General features: G+C 38.3%; 4 protein-coding genes and 1 pseudogene across 4 annotated transcripts in view; 2 read left to right on the top strand and 3 right to left on the bottom strand.

The window, feature by feature from the left end:
• The window catches only part of LOC140946544 (uncharacterized), a 37,620-nt gene extending 35,753 nt beyond the window's left edge, over positions 1 to 1,867 (bottom strand). The window contains exons 1-2 of the mRNA XM_073395673.1: positions 1,783 to 1,867; positions 1,172 to 1,279 (exon numbers count right to left, since the gene is read on the bottom strand). Coding sequence (XP_073251774.1) covers positions 1,172 to 1,279; positions 1,783 to 1,867 — 193 coding nt within the window. The remainder of the gene's footprint in view (positions 1 to 1,171; positions 1,280 to 1,782) is intronic.
• Positions 1 to 24,213, top strand: part of LOC140946543 (uncharacterized) — a 156,129-nt gene that overhangs the window by 105,150 nt on the left and 26,766 nt on the right. The gene's annotated exons all lie outside the window — the stretch shown is intronic.
• LOC140946899 (uncharacterized) lies at positions 15,477 to 16,406 on the bottom strand (annotated as a pseudogene).
• Positions 18,109 to 20,001, top strand: LOC140946922 (uncharacterized). The gene is made up of 4 exons (XM_073396023.1): positions 18,109 to 18,431; positions 18,505 to 18,619; positions 18,941 to 19,075; positions 19,443 to 20,001. Exons 1-4 carry the CDS (start codon positions 18,352 to 18,354, stop codon positions 19,512 to 19,514), a joined length of 402 nt encoding a protein of 133 aa, XP_073252124.1. The 5' UTR covers positions 18,109 to 18,351; the 3' UTR covers positions 19,515 to 20,001.
• Positions 20,087 to 23,647, bottom strand: LOC140946884 (uncharacterized). Its single transcript, XM_073395991.1, has 3 exons — positions 23,108 to 23,647; positions 21,139 to 22,378; positions 20,087 to 20,810 (listed from the first exon to the last, which is right to left on the bottom strand). Exons 1-3 carry the CDS (start codon positions 23,616 to 23,618, stop codon positions 20,309 to 20,311), a joined length of 2,253 nt encoding a protein of 750 aa, XP_073252092.1. The 5' UTR covers positions 23,619 to 23,647; the 3' UTR covers positions 20,087 to 20,308.

The following is a 24,213-nucleotide window of genomic DNA, read 5'->3' as shown; positions in this document are numbered from 1 at the left end:
GAAAGGCTTCGAATTTGCATATAGTTTCATTATTTAAGGGAAAAATTTCTGGTCATCCACAACCGTTTAATATAAGCCCCCAATTTTTCTCAAGTCTCAAGTTTGGTAACAGACCGATCACAATTTAGCACATCCTAAGTTTTCATTTAATAACAACGAAACAATTTTCCATAAGGGGTTGCTACAAATATTGTATTTTTACCCACTTCTCACAAAATGGCTCATGGACTAGAAATCGTTTACCTAAATTGGTACCATTAAATTCCAGGTCGGAAAATTTTGTGCGTTTTTAGAAAAAAAAAAAAAACTAGCATAAACGTTTTCAGGAGCTTTCTCGTTTGCTCTTTTATTCTATAGATATCTGGTTCAACTTATAGCCTTTCACCTCACGGAATTGGGGCTATTTACCTTTCCGGAATAGGGGGAATTCAAACTGGTAAGAGTAGTGGCGAATGGTGAAATTGGCAGTGGATTTTTGCCCAAAATATTTGTCTAAATCTCTCACAAGATTAGTCAGGATTTCCATAATAAGGTAGCAGTGTTCCAAGTTTTTTTAACCTCCGCCGTCTGGTTAGCTCAGTCCGGGGAGAGTGCCGGTCTGCTGAGCGGGAGGTTGCGAGTTCAAACCCCGGCCGGACCAACACTCAGGTTCTTTAAATAACTGAGAAGAAAGTGCTGCTTTTGTAGCGACATCTGAAAACGGTTAGACTTTGTAGTCTTCTCGGATAAGGAATAAAAACCGTAGGTCCGACAGGACTTATCTGGTAGTTGTGCGACCTAAAAGAACCCACACCACTACACTGGAAAGAGTATTGGACATAAACCCCGGTGGTGGTGTGGCCAACCTTTTCTGGGCTGGATGGGTTATTTCCCTCAAGAGTCAAAATTGCTACCTATAGATAGTGTATTAAACCTCCTGGATTTGCTGCATACTCACAACGTTACCACTTGCTGTTGTGTGTATGTATAACGTCCTGGATTTGCTGCTTAACAACTAAATGGGTTAAACTAAAAGGGTAAATGGCTTTAGAAATGCAAAATCTGCATTGTTCCATATAGAACACATCCAACTGTCCCAAAGGGTTAAACTATTCAAAAGGGCGTGCAATTCGCGCGGAAGGACTTGTTCATCCAAGATTTTTAATATTGTTATTTTCATTTTTTAACTTACCTAAGCACGTCATTTCAATTTCTCTGGCGATTTCTTCCATTAGTTCTTTGTTTCTTTCCCGCTCTTTAATAATCTCCTCTTCTTCTTTATTCATCGGAACAGGACAAACTGCAAAATAGCAACATATAGAAACAAAAAATTACAATCTGTATCCTAACGAAATTTTATCAACTTTGCAAAACAATAATAAGTATAACAATTATTATAATTGTGATAAATTAAATTATATGACTGTAACATTTTTTAAAAAAACACGTAAATGAAGCTGTTTGCATATTCACCATTTTCACATCGCCCATAAAACAACTTATTTACCCCACAAAAATTTTGCATGAGTAAAATGCTTTCAATTTCTCTTATGATGACTGCCTATTCCAAGGAAAAATGAAAAACAATTCTCATGCAAAATTTGGGGGGTAAACACTGTGTGTTATTGACGATGTGAAAATTATGGTTAATAAATCCTTCGAATGTTTTTTAGGGAAAGTAAAAATGAACATTTTAAGGGGCTTTCTGTACATGAAGCAGAGACAGGATGCTGAAATAGAATGGCGACAATCCGCAGGTGCTCAATTAAATTTGCTAATGATGTCATAGTTGTTGGTGGTTACCTCCATGATTTACATCTTCCTCTGTTATCATCGCGACTGGGAACATGATAACGAAAATAATGATTAACGTTTTCGTGCCAGCCATCTTCTAATCTGTTGAAAATAAAATAATCATGGTTCGTTGCATGTCACTGAATTTCGTGGTTGTATTAAAGAGTTATGCACGCAAAGTTTAAAAACTACGATTAAGCGTGGGGAGGAAGGGAGTAACCCTGGAAAATAGGCTTTAATAGACTGCGCTCGCAAAAGTAGCATGATCTGCTACTTGCATGCCTCTTATATTTCTAACATTATGCCAATAACTCTGCTCGTTTTAGCAAAAAAAAAAAATCAGAAATTATGCTTCTACTTTTCACTTTAAATTTGGTAAAAACACCTCATTGTCTTATTTACAAGTAAATGGCAAACTCGTTTACCCTGTTTTCACCAAGAAACTTTATGAGTGCTTAATTCATTGTCTGACAAGTATAGAAACTCAAACAATAAACAAATAACACGCGGACGCTACCCCAGGTAACCGAGCTTGTTATGTCCATAAGTTGAGTCTTGTGGAGAGAGTCCTGAGTCACTTCCTGTTGGACCCAGGTCCCATGAATGTGGCAATAAACAGACAAATAAATGATTTCGTTACTTAACTTTGCTGAAACACTGATCTCGAGCCAAAAAAATGGTTCAATATTCAATAAAGGAAAAATTTTACGCTGCAAAAATAGCTAAAAGTGCAAATTATGCTGGCAGTGTTTGTTTGGTTTTTTTTTTGAAAAATAGATGAAAATTATGCTAGTCCAATCTATCAAAGCCTACTTGAAAATGCCGGTGATGCCACAAGGCTGAATTCCTCAATTAACTCCCTCACTCTATTTCACAACAAAATACATGATTCCCATGTATGCATTACCCTGCTCAGGGTGAAACTGAGGATAAAGTCTGTCCTCGATTTGCAGGCAAAAACGTTAATTATCTACGCAGCTTATCTACATAATTATATGATCCTATCAGTAACTTCAATAGAGGTGTTCCGGTCCCCCGGAGACGGAGACAGGTTATTATAAAGAAGTACGCCAAGGAATTATATAGTCCGATCGCAGATCACCCTGGCGGATCAAACAAAGTCAATTTTATAACGTCCTGGTTGAAGCTTACTGGGAGACCGAGGTGACCACGAAAACAAAAAAAACAAAGAAAAAACAACAACAACAAAAACGATTATGCTGCCGTCTCAAAAATAATTTTTCACATTATAAAGATTCAGTGGAATTTCTTTCAAGAATTTCTACTCTATTTTTTTTCTGTTTATGTTTTAATTTTTGTTGTTTTTTTTTTTGGCATTTTTTTAAGCCATGAAGACCTCATAAAATGCTGAATATATTTCCCAGTTAAACACGGATTTAATGAAATTTGACCTTCTAAGGGCAAGGTTGTTTCATCTCCTCAGCAATCACCTACGGAAAAAAAATACACTTCTTTTCCTTTAAACAAATGCATTTTTGGAGAAAGATCCGAGCAGCTGTTTGCCCAGTTATATAAGTTTGTGTATGCGACGAGTGTCAAAATACAAACCAGAAACTGGAGAATTACTAATGCGTTGACGTGAAACATAAATGAAAGATTTATAAGACTTTTATTAAATTAATTGGTCGCAGAAAGACAAATGCATTTTGTTTTAAAAAAATATAGTTTATTAACCCTATGATTGATGTGTCATGTAAGTACTAACCGATACAGAAACGAATTCACTTTCCTTTCTTTCTTCCTTTTTTTTTCCCTCTGTGGTAACGGCAACTTTCTGTTCACTTACAAGTCTACGAAACTTAGATAATAAGAAAGGAGGAGTTTGCATATATCCCATCATGCTTTGCGTTTGAACTATATTATCAAACTCTATTCGTCACGTGATACTGTTAGTTCAAGATGGACGCCGTGGAGAGAAGGCCGTGCGACGTGAAGCTATTCAAAGATAATCGCTACGTATGGCTTCATTGTATCGATTTGGAAAGCCGATTCGAGCTTACAGTCAAAAGCTTTCCACTTTTGAAGGTCAAGCTTGTTTACGGCCACTTTTCGGAACGAAGACTAGTAATGTTGCCCGACTCGGATGATGTGATGTCGAAATTAACTGAAGTAAAATCGCCTTGTTGTATCGACGTGAAGTCAAGTGATGGAGCGCCTTGCTCTAGGTGTATCTGTGTTGCATGACGATTCATGGGATCGGCGCTTGCTCTCGGGTTTACCCGGAGAGTCGAACGTAGGTACATGACTACGTTTTAGACTTCCCTCCTCCATAACAAACAAACCTAAAAGGAACAATTCAGGACGTCGGATGAATATTTTTAGTGATTTAGATCTCAAATAATACCAAAAGGAATCCAAAATAAACCTAACGATACATACAAATATGTCTATTGCAAATCCATAAAACAAAGCACGTGGAAAAGGAACAAGATCATGCGGAATTTGCATCACACAAAAGCACCGTCAATTCTTAACAGACCAAAATTTGCACGTTTTTCTTGGTCGTCTACGGTTAAAACTAGAGAGGTCAAAAGAGGTCAAGACCTGTTTTCTGAATATTCAACCTTCACTTTCTGAAATGGAACTACCGTTGAGATTTATATTTGCATTAAACATTATGCAAATTAATAAAGAAAGGAACCACTCGACTGTGTAAACCCAAACACAAAGGCGCGCTATTGAAAAAACACTCTATTGTTTCATTGAATTCTTCACGCTTGACGACCATAAAGCGCCGAAAAAATAAAACTAACGGAAACTTGAAAGAAAAATTCATAAAAAATGGTAAAATCACTTACCTGGAGTACGCCAAAGTTGGCAAAATGGCAGGCTAAAAATCACTCATTAACGGAAAGACGACCGCCTTCGACCCGCCATTTTCATAACAAGCGTAACGAAATTGCACCAAAGCATGCTGGGGTATATGCAATTCGATTCGTAACGACGATTTTTAGTGCAACGCAGCATTACAACATTGTTGCGACATTGTTTCGAATGGTTGCAACATTGCTCTAACATTGCTACGCTGTGTTGCGCTCAAAATCGTCGTTGCGAATAGTCTCGTGTAACATTACCTTAAGCAAGTTGCGCAAACTCACTCGTTTCTCCAGTAGACCCACATATTGCGAGTTATTGAACCAACTAAATGAATTATTGCAGCAAAGTTGATTTAATAACAATTATTGTGCTGGTTCTGGCGCCAGCATTTTCTGTAGCTAGTTAGCCCAAGAGTCGCGATCGAGCAAGAAAACGAAAACCTGAGGATCTTCGCTTTCCAAATAAGTCAAACTATAGAATAATTACACCTCTCACAGAAACATTTTGTTGAGGAGATATTTCCTTTACTATTTGTATTAATTTTTGAGCCATTAAAATTATAGAGTTGTGTGCCGCTATCTTCTGATAGCAAATAAATTATGACAAATAACAAATTCTATTCTTCCTTGACTCAAGTTTACTTTATTAATTCGTATTCCTTGCCCGGTTTTTATCTCCCGGTTAGCTCAGTTGGTTTATTGCCCTTCTGCTAAGCGGAAGCCTTGCACCGGTTTGAACCAGCCAGAACGCCAACTAAGGCCTTTAATTGATAATTTATCTCCATTTTTAATATCTGGGAAACGTAATAGAACCCACTTCAGAGTTGTTCAAAAAGAGCGGGGAAATTAGACATCGTTGGAGTCGTCTGACTCAATTTTCGATTGGGTTTTAGTAATAAAAAAGCTGGTGTCCGTCCCAAGCAGTGAGTATTGCTGAAAGATGTTGATGTCTGGCCAAGATGATAAAGTCAAATCAGAATGCGGTTTTGTGCTCCTTAAATGTTTACGTTCAAAGTCTAAGGAACAATATCCATCACCGAGAAAATGTTTAAGCTATACAGCCCGTAAACGGAAATCCCTGGGATTTATTTTAGGCACCAACTCTTTCTTAGCCTGCGTAGCAGGTGAATGAATTAATTTATGCACAAAAGAAAACGGCCGCGAGGGAGGAGGAAGTGCAGATGATACCCTAATAAACGATGTTTGTACTTATCCACGCAGGAAATGCACTTAATTCACAATAATGAATGACTCACGCGATAAACGCTGAGGTTAGAAGTAACGACCTTAGGTCTGTCTTTCTCATATCCATATAAAAAAAAGCCTTAGATTTATTAATAAAGAGTGATACAGTAAGTTGCAAACTCCGGAGAGACGTCTGAAAACACCTGGCCTACATACTGTTCAGTGACGTCACTATCCGAAAACCAGGTAGTGATTTTGATTGGATGATTGTCGAAACATTCGTATAATTGTACAAGTTGTTATGACAAATTTTAGCAGGACTGTCATTTGATATTCATCGGATCGCATGCTTGCGTGGCGTCAGTGCCGGTGAATTTCAAATTTTCGTCAATCTTATCGCAAACAGCAAAATGAACTTTTCCGGTTCTTGTCGTCTTTTCGAAAATATGATTTGTTAATAAAACTGAATTACGAATAAAGAAACAATTAGGAAAGTCTACTAGAACCGCTTTGTTGTTTCGCATTTTGGGATCTATTGTTGTAAGATTTTTTGATAATAAGCTTATGTTCGTTTTTATTTTATGTTTATACAGTCAAACAATGGAATTGTATTCCCATTTGGAGCAATTTTATTATACTGTATAACCCTGAAATAAAACGTTCAATTCCATCGCTAACATTTTGATATGACTTCTTTGAATCCTTCTTCAGGCGAAAAAAAAACCAAAACAAAACAAAACAAAACCAGAAGCAATTGACCGATGATAAAGGATATTTTGAAGAGGAAAATTTTCTACAGATATATGACGATATGTAAGTCGGTCTTCAGGATTTTACAATAGACGAAAGAACGGAGTGAAAACGTTTTAGCCTGTTCAATTAACTTCTATTTTCAGTAACATTCACATCATCGAAAGAAGTGCACATCATTCCTTGTTAATAGCCGCGAGATAGAATAAATTCTCTTGTCTCAAAAAGTGCTATGCCGCTAACAAACGTTTGTATACCAGGTACTAGCAATCATTCGATGGTATATAAAAAGAATATCTGTTTAATTTAAGACTTCACTGAACTCATCTTTGGACATGTTTTTAATTCAGTGATCTGACCTCATGCTAGGGAAAAATACACATAAACTTGTGAAAAAATACAGTGAAGGCCTTTAACCGTGACCTCACAACCTACAACTCCATTCGTGTCTCAACTTCGCTTACTTAACAACTCAAACGTAACTACTTAAATGCTAATTCACTGGTGAGCCGTGGCTTCCCTAACATAAAAGTAGGCAGAAAATACTGACCACAGTACACACTGTGTTTTGGCCTTACGAAGTCAACTCGCAATTTCAACTTCCCACTTTAACACAAAATCCCATTGGCGACTTTAAAGACCTAAATATGACAAAGGCTAGAGTCCAATTTTTAGTTTGGGTATTAAGCATTTCTTGGGGAAAGGGGTAGAGTGAATCAAAAAAGGTACTTTAACTGTTGGCCGTAACAGGAAAATATTTTCACATACGACGCAGTGGTGTCGATACGGCCGTTCATGATCAAAGTAAAATAATCAAAAGACGAAATACTGTTACTAATAAAACGTCTCTATCTGTAATACTTGCGGTTGGTAAAATGTTTTATACTTTACGTACCTCAGTTTTCAGCTCTTTTGATCTGTTGTATTTACCAACTTTTGGTGAATAAGCTTTTTTAGTTATGACGAGCCGTTGTCAATGAGGATGTTTTATACTTGAACGATGTTGTTCAATGACGCAAATACGTGGCAATTTTAACTCAAAGGTAATGTTCGACGTGTGGGAAATGTTTAAATGTATTTGCAGGAAGATCCCAAATTAGAACAGTTAGAAATTCAAGGGCAAAAAGACAGCTGTTTGTCAGAACGGTGGCGCCAGTTTATCGCTTAATGATAAAAATGTTTGACCAACTGAAAAACAGCAGGCATGATCTCCTTATTGCTGACGTTGGCTGGCTATTTTAAAAGCCGTCATCAGGTATGTATTTGTTTCTGGTCTTGTCCTTATGGGCATAAATTTGGAAAAGAGACAAACTCTTTTTTTTTTAACCCTCGGACGTACAAGGGGGGGGGGGGGGGAATTTTCAAACCCTCTGAGGTTTTTCTGAGTTTTTCCCTAGACAAAAAAACATCAGCAGCTGACACATTCAGTCGCTGTTTGTTTATCCCTCGCGTGCATTTTGAGACAAGTTTAGTTATGGTCAATTACTATGGTTACAAGCTATAGCGTCATAGGTGGCAGGTGGTAAAGCCATTTTTGAGTGAAAATGCAATAAAAGTAAAAATAGTGGATAAATGATGCAAAGTGCTTATCTATGTGTTATTTCATATGTCAAGCACAAAAAAGCACCATTTCTTGCGGTTTTTACTCGACCGTTGTTGGTGACGTCACAGGCTTCCAGTAGCGCCACCACTTATAAAATATACCTCATCTTGTTGAGAAGATCGAAGGCTTTCCACTTAAGGCAAAATCCTTTCGAAATACTGCAACATAACAAAAACTCTAGGGAGGGGTTCAATTAACCCCCCCCCCCCCTTGTACCACGGTGAGGGGTATGAATTTGCGCGCGCGTCCTAGGGTTAACAAATATAGGTTATTAACCCTATGATTGATTTGTCTTGGTTATTTAAACGGCGACCTGATACAGAAATAAATTTACTGTAATTTACTACAGTCTCTACAAGATGGATAATAGGTCTATTTAAATCCTTCAGACTCAAATCGAAATAGGGCAAATAGAAATCTAGAAATGAATTCCAGCTCGAGCAAAAACAGCAACAAAGTCAATCATTTACCTAATCGACCTCACATTGCAAGTTGTGGGCACCAACTTAATGAATTATTGCTGCAAAGTTGATTGATTATAATTATTAAAAACTAACGCCAGCATTTTCTTTAGCCAGTAAGCCTAATAGTAGAGCAACGAAGATGAGAATCCTCGCTTTCCGAATAAGGCAAGCTGTATGATATACCCGTTTCATCAAAACATTTTACCGAGGCCACATTAAATTCCCCAACTATTGTAATATTTTTTGTGCCATTAAAATTAAAGAGTTGCGTAATGCTATCTTGTGGTTCTCCACTTATGTGGATGATTAAACATTGTCGCAAAAATTTGCTAGCAAGTTGTTTTCGCAATTTTGGCCAAAAAAAATATATAAAAGGAAACTGCGGTTAGAAATGTACAGAAGAAATAGCGTATATAGCAAGGATCAGGAAGGATAACAAATTCAACATGAAATTGAAGGCGGTAACAATTTTAGCAAAAACGTGTTATATAGAAATTTGCTTGCAGAAATCTGAAGAAGTCTGCAAAAATCGCAAAAGTAACAAGAAATTTCATTGCAACAAAAAAAAACCCTGATAAATATCGCAAGAATAACAACGTAAGCAAAAGTTTCGACTTATAACGAAAAAGGTAAAGAAGGCCCTAACAAGGAAGTCGGCAAATTTCGCAAAAATAAAAAAACTAACACGAATTTTTATTGCAATAACAACAACAACAAACAATAACAAATATTGTAAGAATAAAAAGAATAACAAATTTAGCAATAATTTAGCCTGCAAATTTCTCAAAAATCGCTAAAGTAACACGAATTTTCATTGAGCAATAACAGCAACAAGAAAAAACGCTAACAAATATCGAAAGAATAACAGGAACAAATTAAGCAAAAGCTCAGACTAACAAAGGAAAAAATGGCAAAGAAGACCCCCTAAAAGTCTGCACATTTCGCAAAAATCGCAAAAGTAACAGGGATTTTACTTGCAAAAAGAAAAACACTTTAACAAATATCGAATCAATACCAAGGATAACAAATTTAGGAAAAGTTCATACTTTTTAAGAACAGAGGTAAAGAAGGCCATCCAGACGTCCACAAATTTCATAAAAGTTTGCGAACACAAACTTTACATTGCTAAGAAAGAAATAAATACGCTAACAGATATAACAAGAATATCAAGAAAACAAATTTAGCACAAACGCAAATTTCGCAGAAAGCGCAAAAGTAACAAGAATTTTCATGATTGCAGCAACAACAGCTACAAAACTGTTCAAGTTAGCAAAATGTCAGATTTGTAAAGAAGAAAGTTAACGAAGCCCATGGATAACTGGTCACAAATTGCGAAAAAGTTACAAGAATAGCCAAGAGTTGTTCATTAAAAAGAAGGGAAAAGAACACCAGCGTGTATGAAATTCAGTGTTTTTTCCCCTATAGATATCTCAATTGGGATAAGTTCTTGTCCAGTAATTTTGTAGCCGGTTTTCCATGAAAAGTCTATAATTAACAACAGCAATTGCCAAAATTCTTGATATGTAGATACCTTTATAATGACGCAAACTTTACAACATTTATTCAGTAGTCTAACTCCGTGAAGTTTCAAACCGGTGTCATTTCAAATAAGAAAATTTGAAATTGTGTGAAATGCAGTCAAATATAGCCTGGCCGTAGTACAATCACCTTTGCAGAATTCAATATGTCTTCCTTGTATAATTTGGTTGATCAGGTTCTCTAACAGATCCTACGTTCTGCGGCAATATTCGTTTGCGGTCCTTTTGTAGTTCATGTCTATATAGTGTACAGGGGACCATACAACCGATTGTTAGATCGACCTCCTCCCCGGAGATGCCAACCTCTGGAGATCTAAAATCTGGAGACTCTCTCCTTTGCACTACCCTCCTGGGCCCAGTTGTTCGAACGCAGGTTAGCGCTAACCCGGGGTTAAATTTTAACCCGGGTTTCTTTTTCTTTTAATCAAAAGCACTCTCCCGAATAATTTTCTCTATTCTTTTTAGAGTATCCAATCATCAAATCGTAGGCAAAGAGAATTAAACTGAATTTGATTTTTAAGCTCTCATATCTGAGTTAAGATTTCGCACTAACCCTGGTTTACCTTAACCCAGCTTCGAACAACCCTATTTCAGAAAACGTAATTTTGAAGACAATTTCTCAGCTAAAATAGGAGTAAGTCCCAAATATGGGTAGAAGCGTAACGTGAAGCCGTTAAGCCCCAACAGCAGTTTGTCGTTTGCAGTAACATGACCAAACCTCGATATTAAGGTCTCTAGTGACTAAAGACGTGCAAAGGAGCTGCCAATACCGTACTATTTCTACTATGAAAATAACAACTTCTAGTTTTGACAATAGAAATGTGCTAAATTTTAAACAAAAGCACAGAAAAACTGGAAAGTCGATTTTATCCGAGCAGGAGCCCATAACAAGGCTCCTGAACCGGGAGATTTGGTGACCCGTACGGGAGCGGGGGCGATCAGTTCCTTATCCGGGTACTTTCATCTTTGAACAGATTACCCTGAGACACCAAAATAAATCACTTGTAAATACCACCAGTGGCAAAGAAATTATCCGTAAACCAGAGGAATGAATTCAACAGTAGGATTGAAACTTTGGAAAACATCGCGAGAGACGAGCGATGGCACTACTGACTACCACAGCCTATTCAGTTTAAGTAATGCAAACATGAATGCTGTGTATAATTCCACAAAGACTTTTTACCTGTATGTGTAGGGTACATTCCGGTAAGGAGAGCACCTCTGGTTGGAGAGCAAATTGGTTGTACATAGTAGTTATCCAATCAGATTACACCTTCAGAAACAAGTTTATTCATGTTTGTAGTGTTGATTTGTGAACCATATGAAACCCAACATCACTCCATCCTAAATCGTCTAAGACTATCAGCAAAACATGTGGCGGAACGGCAATAACTTGGAGCACAAACAACGAAAACGACGAAAACAGGACAGCAAGAATCAGAAAAAGGTTGAACCGAACCGCTTTTCATAACCTTCCTCCTTTTCGCCTTGTTCTCGAAGCGAAGTGTCAGCAAATGAGGTCCGATTTCCTTAATTCGATACCGTTCAGTGCAACCCGATCGGCCCTCCAAGGTCATGCCTGTTAACTTTGCTGGTCGCCCACATAACAGGCGCCTTTTACCAGACGAAACTCTTGACGAAACTAATCGATGACATCAATGAAATCAATGAGTAATCAATAGCTAATTAATGGGTTGTCAGTTGCTTAGTAATTGATTATATCAGATTTTTTGGGGTGGAAACTGAATAACGAATAATAACAAGGTTTAAAAGAAAATGAATAATGAATATTTGGATTTGGAAAATCTGGAATTATAGATAACACTGCGCGTCTAACGTCGGAATAATGAATAACTCATAGCTGTTAAATGATTTCATAAAAACGAAAGACGAAAGAAACAATTTCTTGCCGTCGCAAACATTGTAATCCGCGCGAAACCAGCGCAATCCAGCGGCAAATAAAACTCCCCGAATTCTGCGTTCTTTTCCTACAGCTGGCAAAGTTGCATGTCAATCAATTGAGATGTTTGACCTTTGGCTCCTCTTTTAATTTAGTTCGATGTGTCGTGTGTCTACTAGCCTGTTCCAGGCTCTCAGATAGTGGGGAAGGCGCGAGAGTATGGGGAAGACGCGAAAGTGAAAGACGCGAACCGCCCCTCCTCTCCCCAGTTTCTTCCCTGTTTTTCGTGTTCGCGCTTTCTCAATTCCGCAGGCCCTACTATGTCGGAGCCTGGAACAGGCTAAAAGTCTACAGTTAACGCCCACTGCATTTTCGTGGTAATTGGGTCGCTTTTCCTAAATATTCGTCTTCATTCCATTTTGAACAGTAGAAAAAAAAAAAGTCAGAGAAGAAGAGAGGTCGTGATCGACGGTAGGTCTGTTTGTCATTTTTGACAATGTTTCCAGCTCGCCTTCCGGCATGGTCACCTAAATGTGACGTTTAGTGCACGATCGGAGCAGTTCAGTACAAACGTACCGTTTAATCGGCTTATTATTAATCGTTTGAAAGATTTTATACTCGACGATATTCAAACAATCAATTTCTTACCATCCCATCTTTATTATTATTCTGTTCAGATCGCGATCACCGAAAAGGTGTCATCAAGATTCGATTGTGCGCAGTCCCTTCCTTTTCTTTTGAGACACTTTAGAATGCGAGCACGCGCGAGGGGCGAGGGACGAGGGGCAAAGCCGCGAGAAACGAGGGAGAGCCACTATCTCTCCTTCTCTTCTGCTTAAGCTCACCGCGCTCGGCTCTGAGAAAATATGGACAACCGTTCACGGTCTACACCATATAAACTGAATTCGTAGACCACTCTCTTCATAAATACAGTACTCTATTATGGATCCTGTTCACCACCGACGAAATTCAGGTTTGAAATCGTTTAAGATTCGCCAGGAGGAAGTTAGCAGAATCGAACGCGTAAGGTGGGCTGTAGCCACGCCTATTGTACTATGCTTGTGCCAAAAATGTTGATTTTACAACTTTACAACTCGTCAGAATTTGCTGCCCCGCTCTCTTTGGTCATTTGTGAATGAAGCCTTAATTCGTTTTTCCAAAGCATTGCTTTTTTTTCCCGGGAAGATTGTCCACCGAATCTAAATGAATTTCAACAATCGAAACTTTATAACGCTTAAATAATAACAGCAGGTGCGTACCGTCAATATACGCACATACGCCCGTGCGTACATGTACAGCTGAAATATGGAAAAATGATACACTTTTTATTCCCTGAAAAAGCCTTTTTGCATCATTTAATCGGGATGACTGGTACATTTTTCGCTCTATATTTGTCCTTTTTTTTATCTTTTATTATTCCATAATTCTGATGGCGTCACTGGCCTTTTTTTTTCCTTAAACATGTACTTGGGTACAATGTATATCCAGCACCAAGTTTCAGCGACCGCGACCATCTTTTTTGGATGAGGACTTTGCAATTTTCCATTGCCGGTTTTTACATTTCTTAAGGTGACAACTAAGAAATGGCTTCATCTCTATGTTCGTTGTATTTACTGCACAACAAGCAATTAAAACCTTCTCAGGGGTTCGTCACGTGTTCCTGTCCCACTAACGTCTGCTGAACCAATAGATAAATTCCTTTCCCATTGTTCGCAAATATCAGCTGGAGATCGCATGCAGATTATCAGAGATCCAATCAACACTGTTGAAGTCAAAGTGTTAACAAGCCAAACACATACGTACAAGCTCAAGTGATACGTGACCAAAGATTTTTGCTCCGGACGAGAATCTAGGAGATAAACCAGGGGCACCCAGCGACAGTGTCCTTTCTATAAATACATGGAAAACGATAAGCTTTGGCTTTTTGTACATTTCTCTCTGTAAAGGCTAGATTAGACGTCATTTGCTCATAAAATTCAGTTTGTTTCTTTTTTTTCAATTCCACTGGTTGAAAAAAAATGCTTCTTGCAAATATGTCGCAAATTTATAAAAGACGGAGGAGTAAGGGCCTGATTACATGGAGACGGGGGAACCCAGTAGATGGAGTAACCCGCTTAGGTGGGGTAACCCGCCTATCCATATTTAATCTCTCATTTTAATTTGATTACGTAGGAAGGGGTGCGGGTAGCCCAGTCTGCCAGACCGGGTAACCCTCCCAGCTGGGTTAGAATTTTGTCATGTAAACGTTTCAAGGTGGGGTAGCCCGCCTAGCCAGAATCGAAGTCGTGATACATGAAATTCGCGCAAAATTCAATTTGGTGGTGGCTTTTATCATTATTAAAGGTAACAGCAGAAAGCCACAGCACTGAAGGTTGCAGTAAGAGCAGCAAGTGAGTGTAGAAGTAGCATTAATCGCCAAAACACTTGCTTTGCCGACATTTTTCTTGTTTACGTGCTTAGCTACCATTCAATAATCTTGAGAAAGTGCACCATGGGATGGCGGGTTGTAAGATTGCATGTAAAGGAGGGTTATTGCTTTATCCCACCCAAGGGGGTTGCCTCACCTACCTGGCGTCCCTTATAGTTATACAATTACTTAAAAAAAAACTTTCAAAAATATCTATTTTACTATTATACAGAATAAGGCACAAAGTTAAAATATTTTACTTTGTGATTTTTTATTTTCCCGACTACTTTTGTCATTACAAACATGTAAGCAAATACAAATTGTTAGAAGTAATAAAAAATGATTATAAAACTCAAACATAATGTTACGAAAAATTGTATTGCGTGACTAGCGTGACTTTCTAGAAGGTTCGCGAGAGTTCATAGTTTGTTTATTTTAGGATATTGTGTAAGCGTTTCTAAAAGCGGTATGTTTTGTAATCTTTCTATAATTAGACTATTTGGAAAGTTCCAGAATCTTATTGTAAAAGTATATAAGTAGGCGAGCCCGAGTTAAGTTTTAACTAGTTTTCACAAGCGAAGAGAGTTTGACGTTGGTCGTGTTTAGTCAAGTGTGACGAAGGCAGAGTTTATTCAAGTTGGCGGAGGCCGTGTAAGTTTATCAAGATTAATTAAAGTTGGGTGTAAGTTTAACGAGTTACGTGCTGTTGTGGAGTTTTACTCAGTGGAAACTACGTTCATTTTTTGAATAAATCCTCTTGTTGCTGTTCCGACAACCCTGCGTTCAGTTTAGTTTGCAAGCTACCCGTCCTCTTTAAGATTACCCGCCTAACACATAACAATATAAAGTAACGAGAAAATCGATACACTGAGTGTTATAGAGAGTCATTTCTTCCTATACCTTACATTTGAAAGGGTGCAATATTTTTTCCTTTGACTCTCGAATACAAATACAAATAAATGAACAATTGGACGCCACGCACGAACAGCCGTTAGAAAAAAAGTTCAAGGGTAGTAATTCTAAGGGGTATGCTTCTCCAAGCATTAGCACATGCATTTGTAAGCGTTACGATAGCAGATCTCGGGACCACCGCTACAACTTCCAACAGATCTCATGCATTTAGCATTGACGGCATTGCAGGTTCGACAACAGTCGAATAGAGCGCCAGGAACTTGCATCGATATCTGGGAGTCTTTTTGAACACCACTGTCGATCCCAAAACGCAGTTGACTGGCGTGTCCTCAAATTTGTGAAAACTTCCCTCCAACTATATTTAGACTGCAAGAAAAGCAAGGTCAGTCCTTCGAATCATTCATCAAAATTAAAATTTACGAGCGAAAAAATAACAACAACAACAACAACAACAAAAATAAGCAGCTTGGAAGGTGGTGCTTCAAGATGTTTTTTATATGGCAATCTGGGTTGTATTTTGTAGCCTAAAATCCTCTGTGAAGTCTATTGAAATAACCTAAGGAGCAAGTTTGTTTCGCGAATTTCCTTAAAATAAGACGTTTGCCAGTTCTGATTGCTTACGTTAAATATGCTGGTACATCCAGCTTCTCACAAGATGGCTCACTATGGGCCATGCAAGCACTTTAATTTTCTGGTCGACTCGTCATTCTGGGAAGATGTTAAGAGAGCTGGAGGTTCGTCTCGGAATTCTAAGCTTGTCGTTTCAGGCAATAATGCTCTGTGGTCTGGACGGAAGAATCTCTTGACATGTTCTTCAGTGCTGAAAGCGTTCACAAAAGCTAGAGCAAGGGAAAGAGTAACAAGGCATATACACGTCTTCATTGCTTCTCGCCGGCAAGGTAAGCAGCAAAAACTCGGTGGTATTGCCTCGCTCTGAGCTTCTCTTTGCTTCGCTGTATTTTTATGACAGATATATCGGTAAAGATAATGTGTGGATATTGTCTCCGCGCTACCAATCATATTCGCTATTGAGTGACTTCTTCAAATACGAGACTCCTCTTAGAATTTGATATTAGCCAATCAAGATCTACCCGTTACCCGTTGGTAGCATGTGATATTTCTCGTTTTTCAGTATTCCTTTGCTTTACACACAGGTAATAATTTGTGCCGAGCAGAGTTTAATCTGATCACAGAGAGCATTAATTCAAGGATGATCAAACAGGATCGATAAAGATGAACTAGGCTTCTTTTTTTAACAGCTCTACCGATCAGTAATCTTTGACTTAACAAAATACTGAGTTATCTCGAGGATGTTTATTTTGCGCCTTAATTTACGATTTTCTTTCATTCTTTCAGTCTAATTTTCGTACCTACTTTTTTACATAGATCAGGTCGTGATCCAATCTTCATAAATGGGGCTGAGTATTTCGTCTGTTGCAATGTTCTTAAAAAACAGTCTATATAAATTGCACTTCAGCAAGGAAAACGTTAACAGCTAGAAACAGCGTTTAATTTAAAAGGGCAAAATTCTCTAAACAAGTATAACTAATTCAAGTAGAGGATTAATATTGATGATCTAACACTTTTTCCTAACTGAATCAATCCATTCCACTTGCATGCCAAGAGGGTCAAGAGTGGCTCAGTTTTCGTAGATCAGCTGTAACTATAAGGACTCTGTAAAACTTTTTATGGCAATAATGAACCGGCTCTAATGGAGACTTTTACATCCCAAGGTGAGTACGACTACGAGAACGGTTAAGGCGGATTCAGTGTTAAGAGCTGGGAAGGGGGCACAGGGTGAAATAAGGCGTTTCCGTATTTCGGAAATCTTGCGGAAATCTGATGGTTCAAGTTTCCGTCACATTTCCGGAGGGCGGAAACACGTAAGAGCAAAATGAGGTCGCGTTTCGCGTTTCCGCAGCGTTTCCGCAGCGTTTCCGTTGGCTGAAATGTACAAGGCCGTATCAGTCGCGTTTCCGCAGACAATTTTCTACGGAAATTTGGTAGCTTTTAACTTCGTTTGATTTAATTTTAAGTAGGCGATGTGCTGCCAAGGATTTCTCGGCAACAGCACTATTTCTAGTATGTAAAACGTTCTTAATGATGTTCTGATGTGACTTCTTAGACGGTACTCAAGGCTGTCCATCTGACCAAAACAGGCCAGTGGCAAAAGACGGAATGTAAATAAATACAAAAGGTTTAAGTATCCTGCTAGTTTAGACGTTCTCGGAGTGTATATTTCTTAGCATTGTGAACAAATAAATGATTTAACTTAAGTAAGATGCGGAATTTTAATTTCTCTTTGTGTAGCCGATCATAGGTCTAAATGACAATCGCCGTTTACTTCGACAAGATTCGGCTCGCTCAAGCGTTTTACTTACGAACCATTTGCAAAAGCCGGGATGGAAAAGTAAGTCGTGGTCATGGTAGTGTCATTCACAGGGATACACTATTTTCATTTGGGAAATTTTAAGAATATTTCAAGCATATACCCAAGGCTGAGATTTGCCCAACAAAACAAAGAAACCTGCACTATCTTTAGCCCAATGTTAAAGCCAGTGACACTTCGATGAACGGTACATGAAAGGCACATCTGTAGTATTTGTTCTATAACAAACTGCAAAAAGTATATGATTCGTTCGTTTTCGACATGATAGATGATTTCCTCTGTCTTTCCTTTCTAAGAGATTCAAAGATGTGTTATTAAGGTACCCGCCCAGGCAAATTTTCATGTTTTCAGATCTTATTTATTTTAAGCCCAATTGTAGTTTATGTCATCTAATATTCAAAAAAAAAGTTTTTTTCTGAATACAGAGAAGAGTAAATGCTCCAGAAGGTTGCAAAGTTTTGCATTTAAACCGGAAGTCAGCCCCTTTGACCGAGGAAGGATCTGGGCTGGTTACTAGGTGTTCATGCTGTGCGCGCAATATTATCCAGCGGTTTCACCGAAAAGATTTGCTGGACATCGATCTGGAAATCAAGATGGCGGCAAATAGAGGCGTTCTTCTCGCCAAGCAAGAGGCCGCATTTGAAGCGTTCCGTGCTGAATTTACAAAAGAAGGGTATGTTCATTGCCGTCTTTTCATTGATTCTCTTTTTTCTTTATTTCATTGACATTATCTTATTTTATTGCAGTCTCACCATTCCAGAAGGACTGATAGCGCTCTTGAAAACTACGAAAGTCAAGGCCAACCACTCTCCGGACGAGAGCCGAGCACGGCTCTACAAACGCCTTTGGTGTATTTTGTGGGTAAGCCGCTATACTATTCGAAAAGGCCATTCCTTCAGTATTAAGTAGAAGAGGTCCTTCACTAGTCAATGTGTTGGCAGTGCTTACAAAGTATAAATATTATCACTTGTCGGCTCTCGTGCGTGTAAAATGTTACTTTTCTTTGGCGGCTAGTAATCCATGTAGTGTAACTAATTTCTTCAAATACACTGCTACTTTTCTTGTGTGAGTCTTCCATGCAGTGTCAATGATTATTCAAGGCAACAGACATTTTTAGTTAGATGAAATGTTCAACAGTAACTTCATTTTTACTAATTCATTTTGTTCACCTCTTTTGTATAGCATGGAAGTAAAAAAACGCTTGGAGCTGGTGCAGGAGAATGGCCTACATATGTTTATCCTGAAGCGTTAAAAAGGGTCGTTAGAGAATTTATACCTGGGGATGAAGTAGATAGGCCAGACCCCACACATAAGAGGGTATGTTTAGTGTTTCTGTACTTGTTAATCCAGGATTGATTTTCCCTTTTTTAAAAAACTATCAAATATTGTTTGTTTTGTAGGGTTCTAAACAAAACTGTCACTTTCAATATCAATGGTAGTTATCACTATCATGTGGTTTTTTTTTCTTCTCAACTTTGGATTTATAACTGCAAATATCTTTTTGAGAGGAAAGAAGAATATTTGGGTGGATCAACTAATTTAGCCACTAAATAAATACCATTCGCATATCCATTTTTTTAAATCAAACAATATCTTTTAAATGCTACAAACATCTGGAATTTTACTTTCTACAGTAGATATTGGTTGATAAACCCACTTCTTATTTATAATGTATGTCTTCCAGGTATACAAGGTGACAATGGCAGACCTTGCTGCGGCAACATGGCCTCAGTACAAAACAAAGAAAACCCGTTGACAAAAGCCGATGATGATACATATTTACATATTTCATTATCTTTCCCGTGGATTATAATGATTATAATATCGATTTTTATTACAATTTTTGAATCAAAGATGTTTGAATAACAAAGATGTATAATTTTTACAGAGAGATACAAATATTTATAAAAAAAGCCTTATCAAAGCAGAAATGGAAATAATATTCTACCACATGTGTACTCCATGCGAATGATTTTCATAATTATTTAGAGAGGTGAGATGTTTGGATTAAAAAATATAATTTTACTCAGCAAGTGTTATATAAATATAGATCTATAAGCCCAAAAATTTGTGGAGAATTATTTGTCACTGATTGCAATTCACACTTTTTTGATTTAATTTATTTTTTTAAAAAAAAGAATTTGATTTTTTTACCCCAGATAAGCAGAAAACATAGACATATTTGAAACTGTTTTTTAAGATGTAATAAAGAGACTTAAAAAGCTATTATTGAAGCAATATTATTTATGTAATAGATGAAATGATCAAACTTTATTAATATTATAAAAAATGTAACCCGAGAAAAAGATGTAATTTTTCCATGAGAGAAAATTTGTTTTACATAAGATATCAATGTTTGTTATATGCTATGTCATATTTTATACAAAAGCTAGAAGTAAATAAATAAAGTCTATTTTCACTTGCAACGGTGTCAGATGCAGCAAAGGAAACTCTGAAGTCAAAACTAGGATTGAAATTTATGCAAAAAAATCCCCTTCCGACTGAAACATGTAAGAATGATGAAGTCCCTCCTTTACATAAAAACCTTAATTAGTTTTTATTTTTGGGGTTCAAGGGACAGTCTGAATGGGATACTCTTTTGTGTGTTTTGGAGCCACATCGGCAGGTTCTCCCACTGATGACCAGTATGGCCCCATCATCTTCCTCTGTCTCTTCCATGGCAGCCCTTGCTGCTACAATAAGTGCAGGATCCACCTCATCCTCCTCAGCATCATCATCCTCTTGGTCGTTTCCGTATGTATGACGGACTGCTTGCTGCTTCACCCACTTCTTCCTAGCCTCTTGATCCTCAGCCCGTGCCACTTTCATCTGGATACGTGTCTTCTTCCTGTGGTCTGTCTTTCCCTTCTCAATCTCTTTCATGCGATCCAATGCTGCCTTCTGAAGGGCCTCAATTACTGCAGGGATGACAGGCAGGTTCAGCATCTCATAAAGGTCAATCACCCAGTGGTAGTTCTGTCCCCTGACTTTATAGCACCAGGACATGTTTCCTTGGCAGAAACCACAGTTGGTTGAAGTAATGTAGTGTAACCTAAGAAATAAGAATAATTACCCAATTGATGACTGGTACACTTATGGATTCTCTTTACAATTTGCCTTGACCGGATAAATTGGTATCAGTAGTTGGATGGAGAATTATTGTATGAAAACCTTCAACTAATAACTGATCATGCAAGCCCGGATATTTTCCAGATTTTCAAATTGGACCTTGAATTTAAAAAGGTATCATCCAGGGAAAAAAAAATCAGCTCAGACCTATGAAGAGCAAAAGATTTTTTCCATGCTAATTATTTCAATTGAAGGTTGTGATAGTCACCCATATAATCATCCGAATATGAGCTTGGGACTCTTTCACTTACCTACAAAGATTTTGATCCTTAGCACGGTAGTCAGGCAGGACAGTAAAATGTGCCTCGCACAAGTTTGAATGGCCTCTCCCCATGGTTGGATGGATCACGCTATCTGCATCTTCTGCACGGCGCTCACACTCAATGCGGTATTGCAGCCAGTGGTAGTCACAGGTAAGGGGGTTCTTCGTCTTGTAGGGTTTCCCCTGACATTGCAGTTCTTCATCTTCTTTACATTTCTTACAGGAACATACAATTTTTGGGTGAAATCCACACTCACCCCCATCCCACTCATGGATGTCCCTGGAATGATATTCTCCTAAAGCTCTCAATCTCCTTGCATACTCTTGGGGAGTACTGCACTGTTGAAGGCAGCAGAAATGATTTACGCGGGCATTTGTCAGGAAGTTGTCCCTGAGACACCCACATCCAGCTTTGTGCTTTTCACACTTGCACACAACACTTTCCACTTGGGGGAACTTCTCTTTATATTTCCTCTTGATATCAGCAGAAAACACTTTTTTCTTTGAGACCTCTTTCAGCTTGTTGTAGTGGGCTCTTCCAACGTGCCCACCACACTTGTACACTTTTCCTTCTTTATGGAACTTGCTAACTGCTAGGGCAGCACTCGAATCTCCATCCTGCCAAACAACCTCCACTTTACAGCCCTCATCCCTTGCCTCCTTGTAGCACTCCTCTGCAAGTATGCCCTCCATGGACTTGGCCGTCCCCTCAAACAATTCATCCTCCAAAACACCATCTTTACCCCGCATACACTTATGGCCATACCACAGCAAACCACCTGTCAAGTAATTCTTAATGATAAAGGAGCCATTTTTGCTGAAATGGCCCCTTGTATGCCATACACCATCCGATGTCACCACTGCCCTCTTCCAACTGCCGAACTGGCCATTGCTCATTTGTTTCATCCTTTCTTTCTCTTCATCACACATACCATTCAAAATCTCCGTGACTTTAGGATATACCAGCTTTATGGTTTCATAGTATGGGTTCTTCGAAATGCAGCTAATGCCAAGACACTGCCTTAATGTTCTGGAAAATTTGGCATAGCCATGACCAGTTATAAAAAATGCTACAGCCAGAGCAAGTCCCACAACTGTCCGCTTTGAGCCTTCAACAAGGGCTGAACCACAAAAGTTCACAGTACGCAGTTTGCATCCATTGCATGCAAATGTAACATTCATAGAACCCCCAAGACCTGTTGGTTCAACTTTTGACACAACAAGAAAACCTGTTGAAAGAATGTAGTTCTCCCTATTAGTGTATAAAACAAAAACAGCTGGTAATTAGTGGCTCATCGTTGGTGTACATTTGAGAAACCTGTTGAAGTCACTGTTGACATAACACAAATAAAACAAAGGATCTGAAATAATAGAGCCAAGTAAACAATAGCGAAAAAAAAAAAGTTCACAGGTTCTTTCAGTGCGGTAAACCTTGATAAGTTTTCTTTGATCTTGTAGAAAAGTAACATAGTTTATTTCATTACTATTCAAATAGATCTCAGATGAATTGTTTTATTTCTCAGATAAATTGTTTGATATGGTAATACTATATTGGTGCTGAAAAGCCCCTTCAGGGAGCAACTGTATGTATGTATAATAAGGGAAAATGAGGAGTGTAGAACAAAATACTGGTCTTTACACCTGAACTAAAATTAACCATTCAAGTGAGCTCTTTAGATAGCACACAGCCATATAATGATGAGTAAAAGATTACAAGTCCTACAAGAAGCAAATGTACCATAGCAGTACATAAATATATCAGAATAAACTCAGCAGTGAGTGAGGATTTACACATTTACATAGGTTTTGCAAACAAGCATGGATAAAATCAGACTAATGTTTGAATGGCTTGCATTGTGAAAGTCTTTACTTACTATTTGTAAAGTATGCATGCATGGAAGTTATGTCACGGTGAAAAATTTGGCTCTCTACTCGATCAAATAAATGAATTTACCTACCATTGCATTCAGGAGTTGAACACTGAGACGTGGCATTTATTTGTTCCACCATATCCATAAGTTGTGTGGACTCGCAGACAAACAATCGCCTCTCGATTTCAAGACAGCCTTTGTTTTTGTCTGATGACTCATCCGGCTCATCAGATGACTGTAGCTTTCGCTTTTTCGCATCTCTATCGTCCTCACAGTAGTCTTCATCGTCACCATCTGAGTTATCCTCCGTAGAACTTGCCGATTTGTCATAAAGACAATCCTTTAGGTTACGAGAAACCAATTCTTTCTCAACACTTTTTTGTGACCAGTACTTCGTTTTCCCAGGACTGACATAGCTCACTCTTTTGCGAACACCTCGCTCACGATCACTGCTCTTGTATGGCTCTTCCCTCCAATTAGCTGCCAAAGCAAACTTTTGTCTACTTCCCACTCCAACTCCTCTTATTTTCGCTGCCTTTTGAGCTTTTTCTTTTAGTAATTTCTTTCTTTCGCGTTTCGAAAGCTTCTTCGGTCCCATATTGCGAATTGCTCATATCGCGTTACCGGATGTGATGCATGCTGTTATTGGCCCCAGCATGATGTTCCATAGCAACCGATCAACAAAACAACTTCAGGGAGGGTGGGGGGGAGGGTAGAAAGAGGCTAAACTACGTCTTCAGGCCTATTGATCAGCGGAAATCAATACAATATGGCGACAAAAATCGGAACGAAGCATTTTAGCCACGGTTTTGTTGATATGTGCTTCAAGTTTTCCTTTCCAGATGCCTTTTATGCAAAAAATGTCATGAATGGACTGGCAAATTTCTGTTTTATGAATCAACGAAAAGCCCGTTTTCCCCCAAACTTGGCAGGATCTTTCGTAAGGTAATAACAAAGAAACGTGTGGTTGGGGGAAGACACTCATGCAAATGACGAAATGTTCCAGTCCCTGGACGTTAATTTTTAGTCCCACTGCAATAACTTCAAGGATTTTTCAACTAAGGTCTTCCCCAACCACAGAAAACTTACTTTTATTTATCTTTATATATGCACGTTTTTGCTTTTACATTTCTTTGAACTATTACGGAGAAAGATGCAAATTATAATATTAGGCGTAGGTTAATGATTAACTC

The sequence above is a fragment of the Porites lutea genome, chromosome 8 (genome assembly GCF_958299795.1).
Source record: "Porites lutea chromosome 8, jaPorLute2.1, whole genome shotgun sequence".
NCBI classification, from domain to species: domain Eukaryota; kingdom Metazoa; phylum Cnidaria; class Anthozoa; order Scleractinia; family Poritidae; genus Porites; species Porites lutea.
This window is presented reverse-complemented; position numbering and strand designations above follow the sequence as displayed.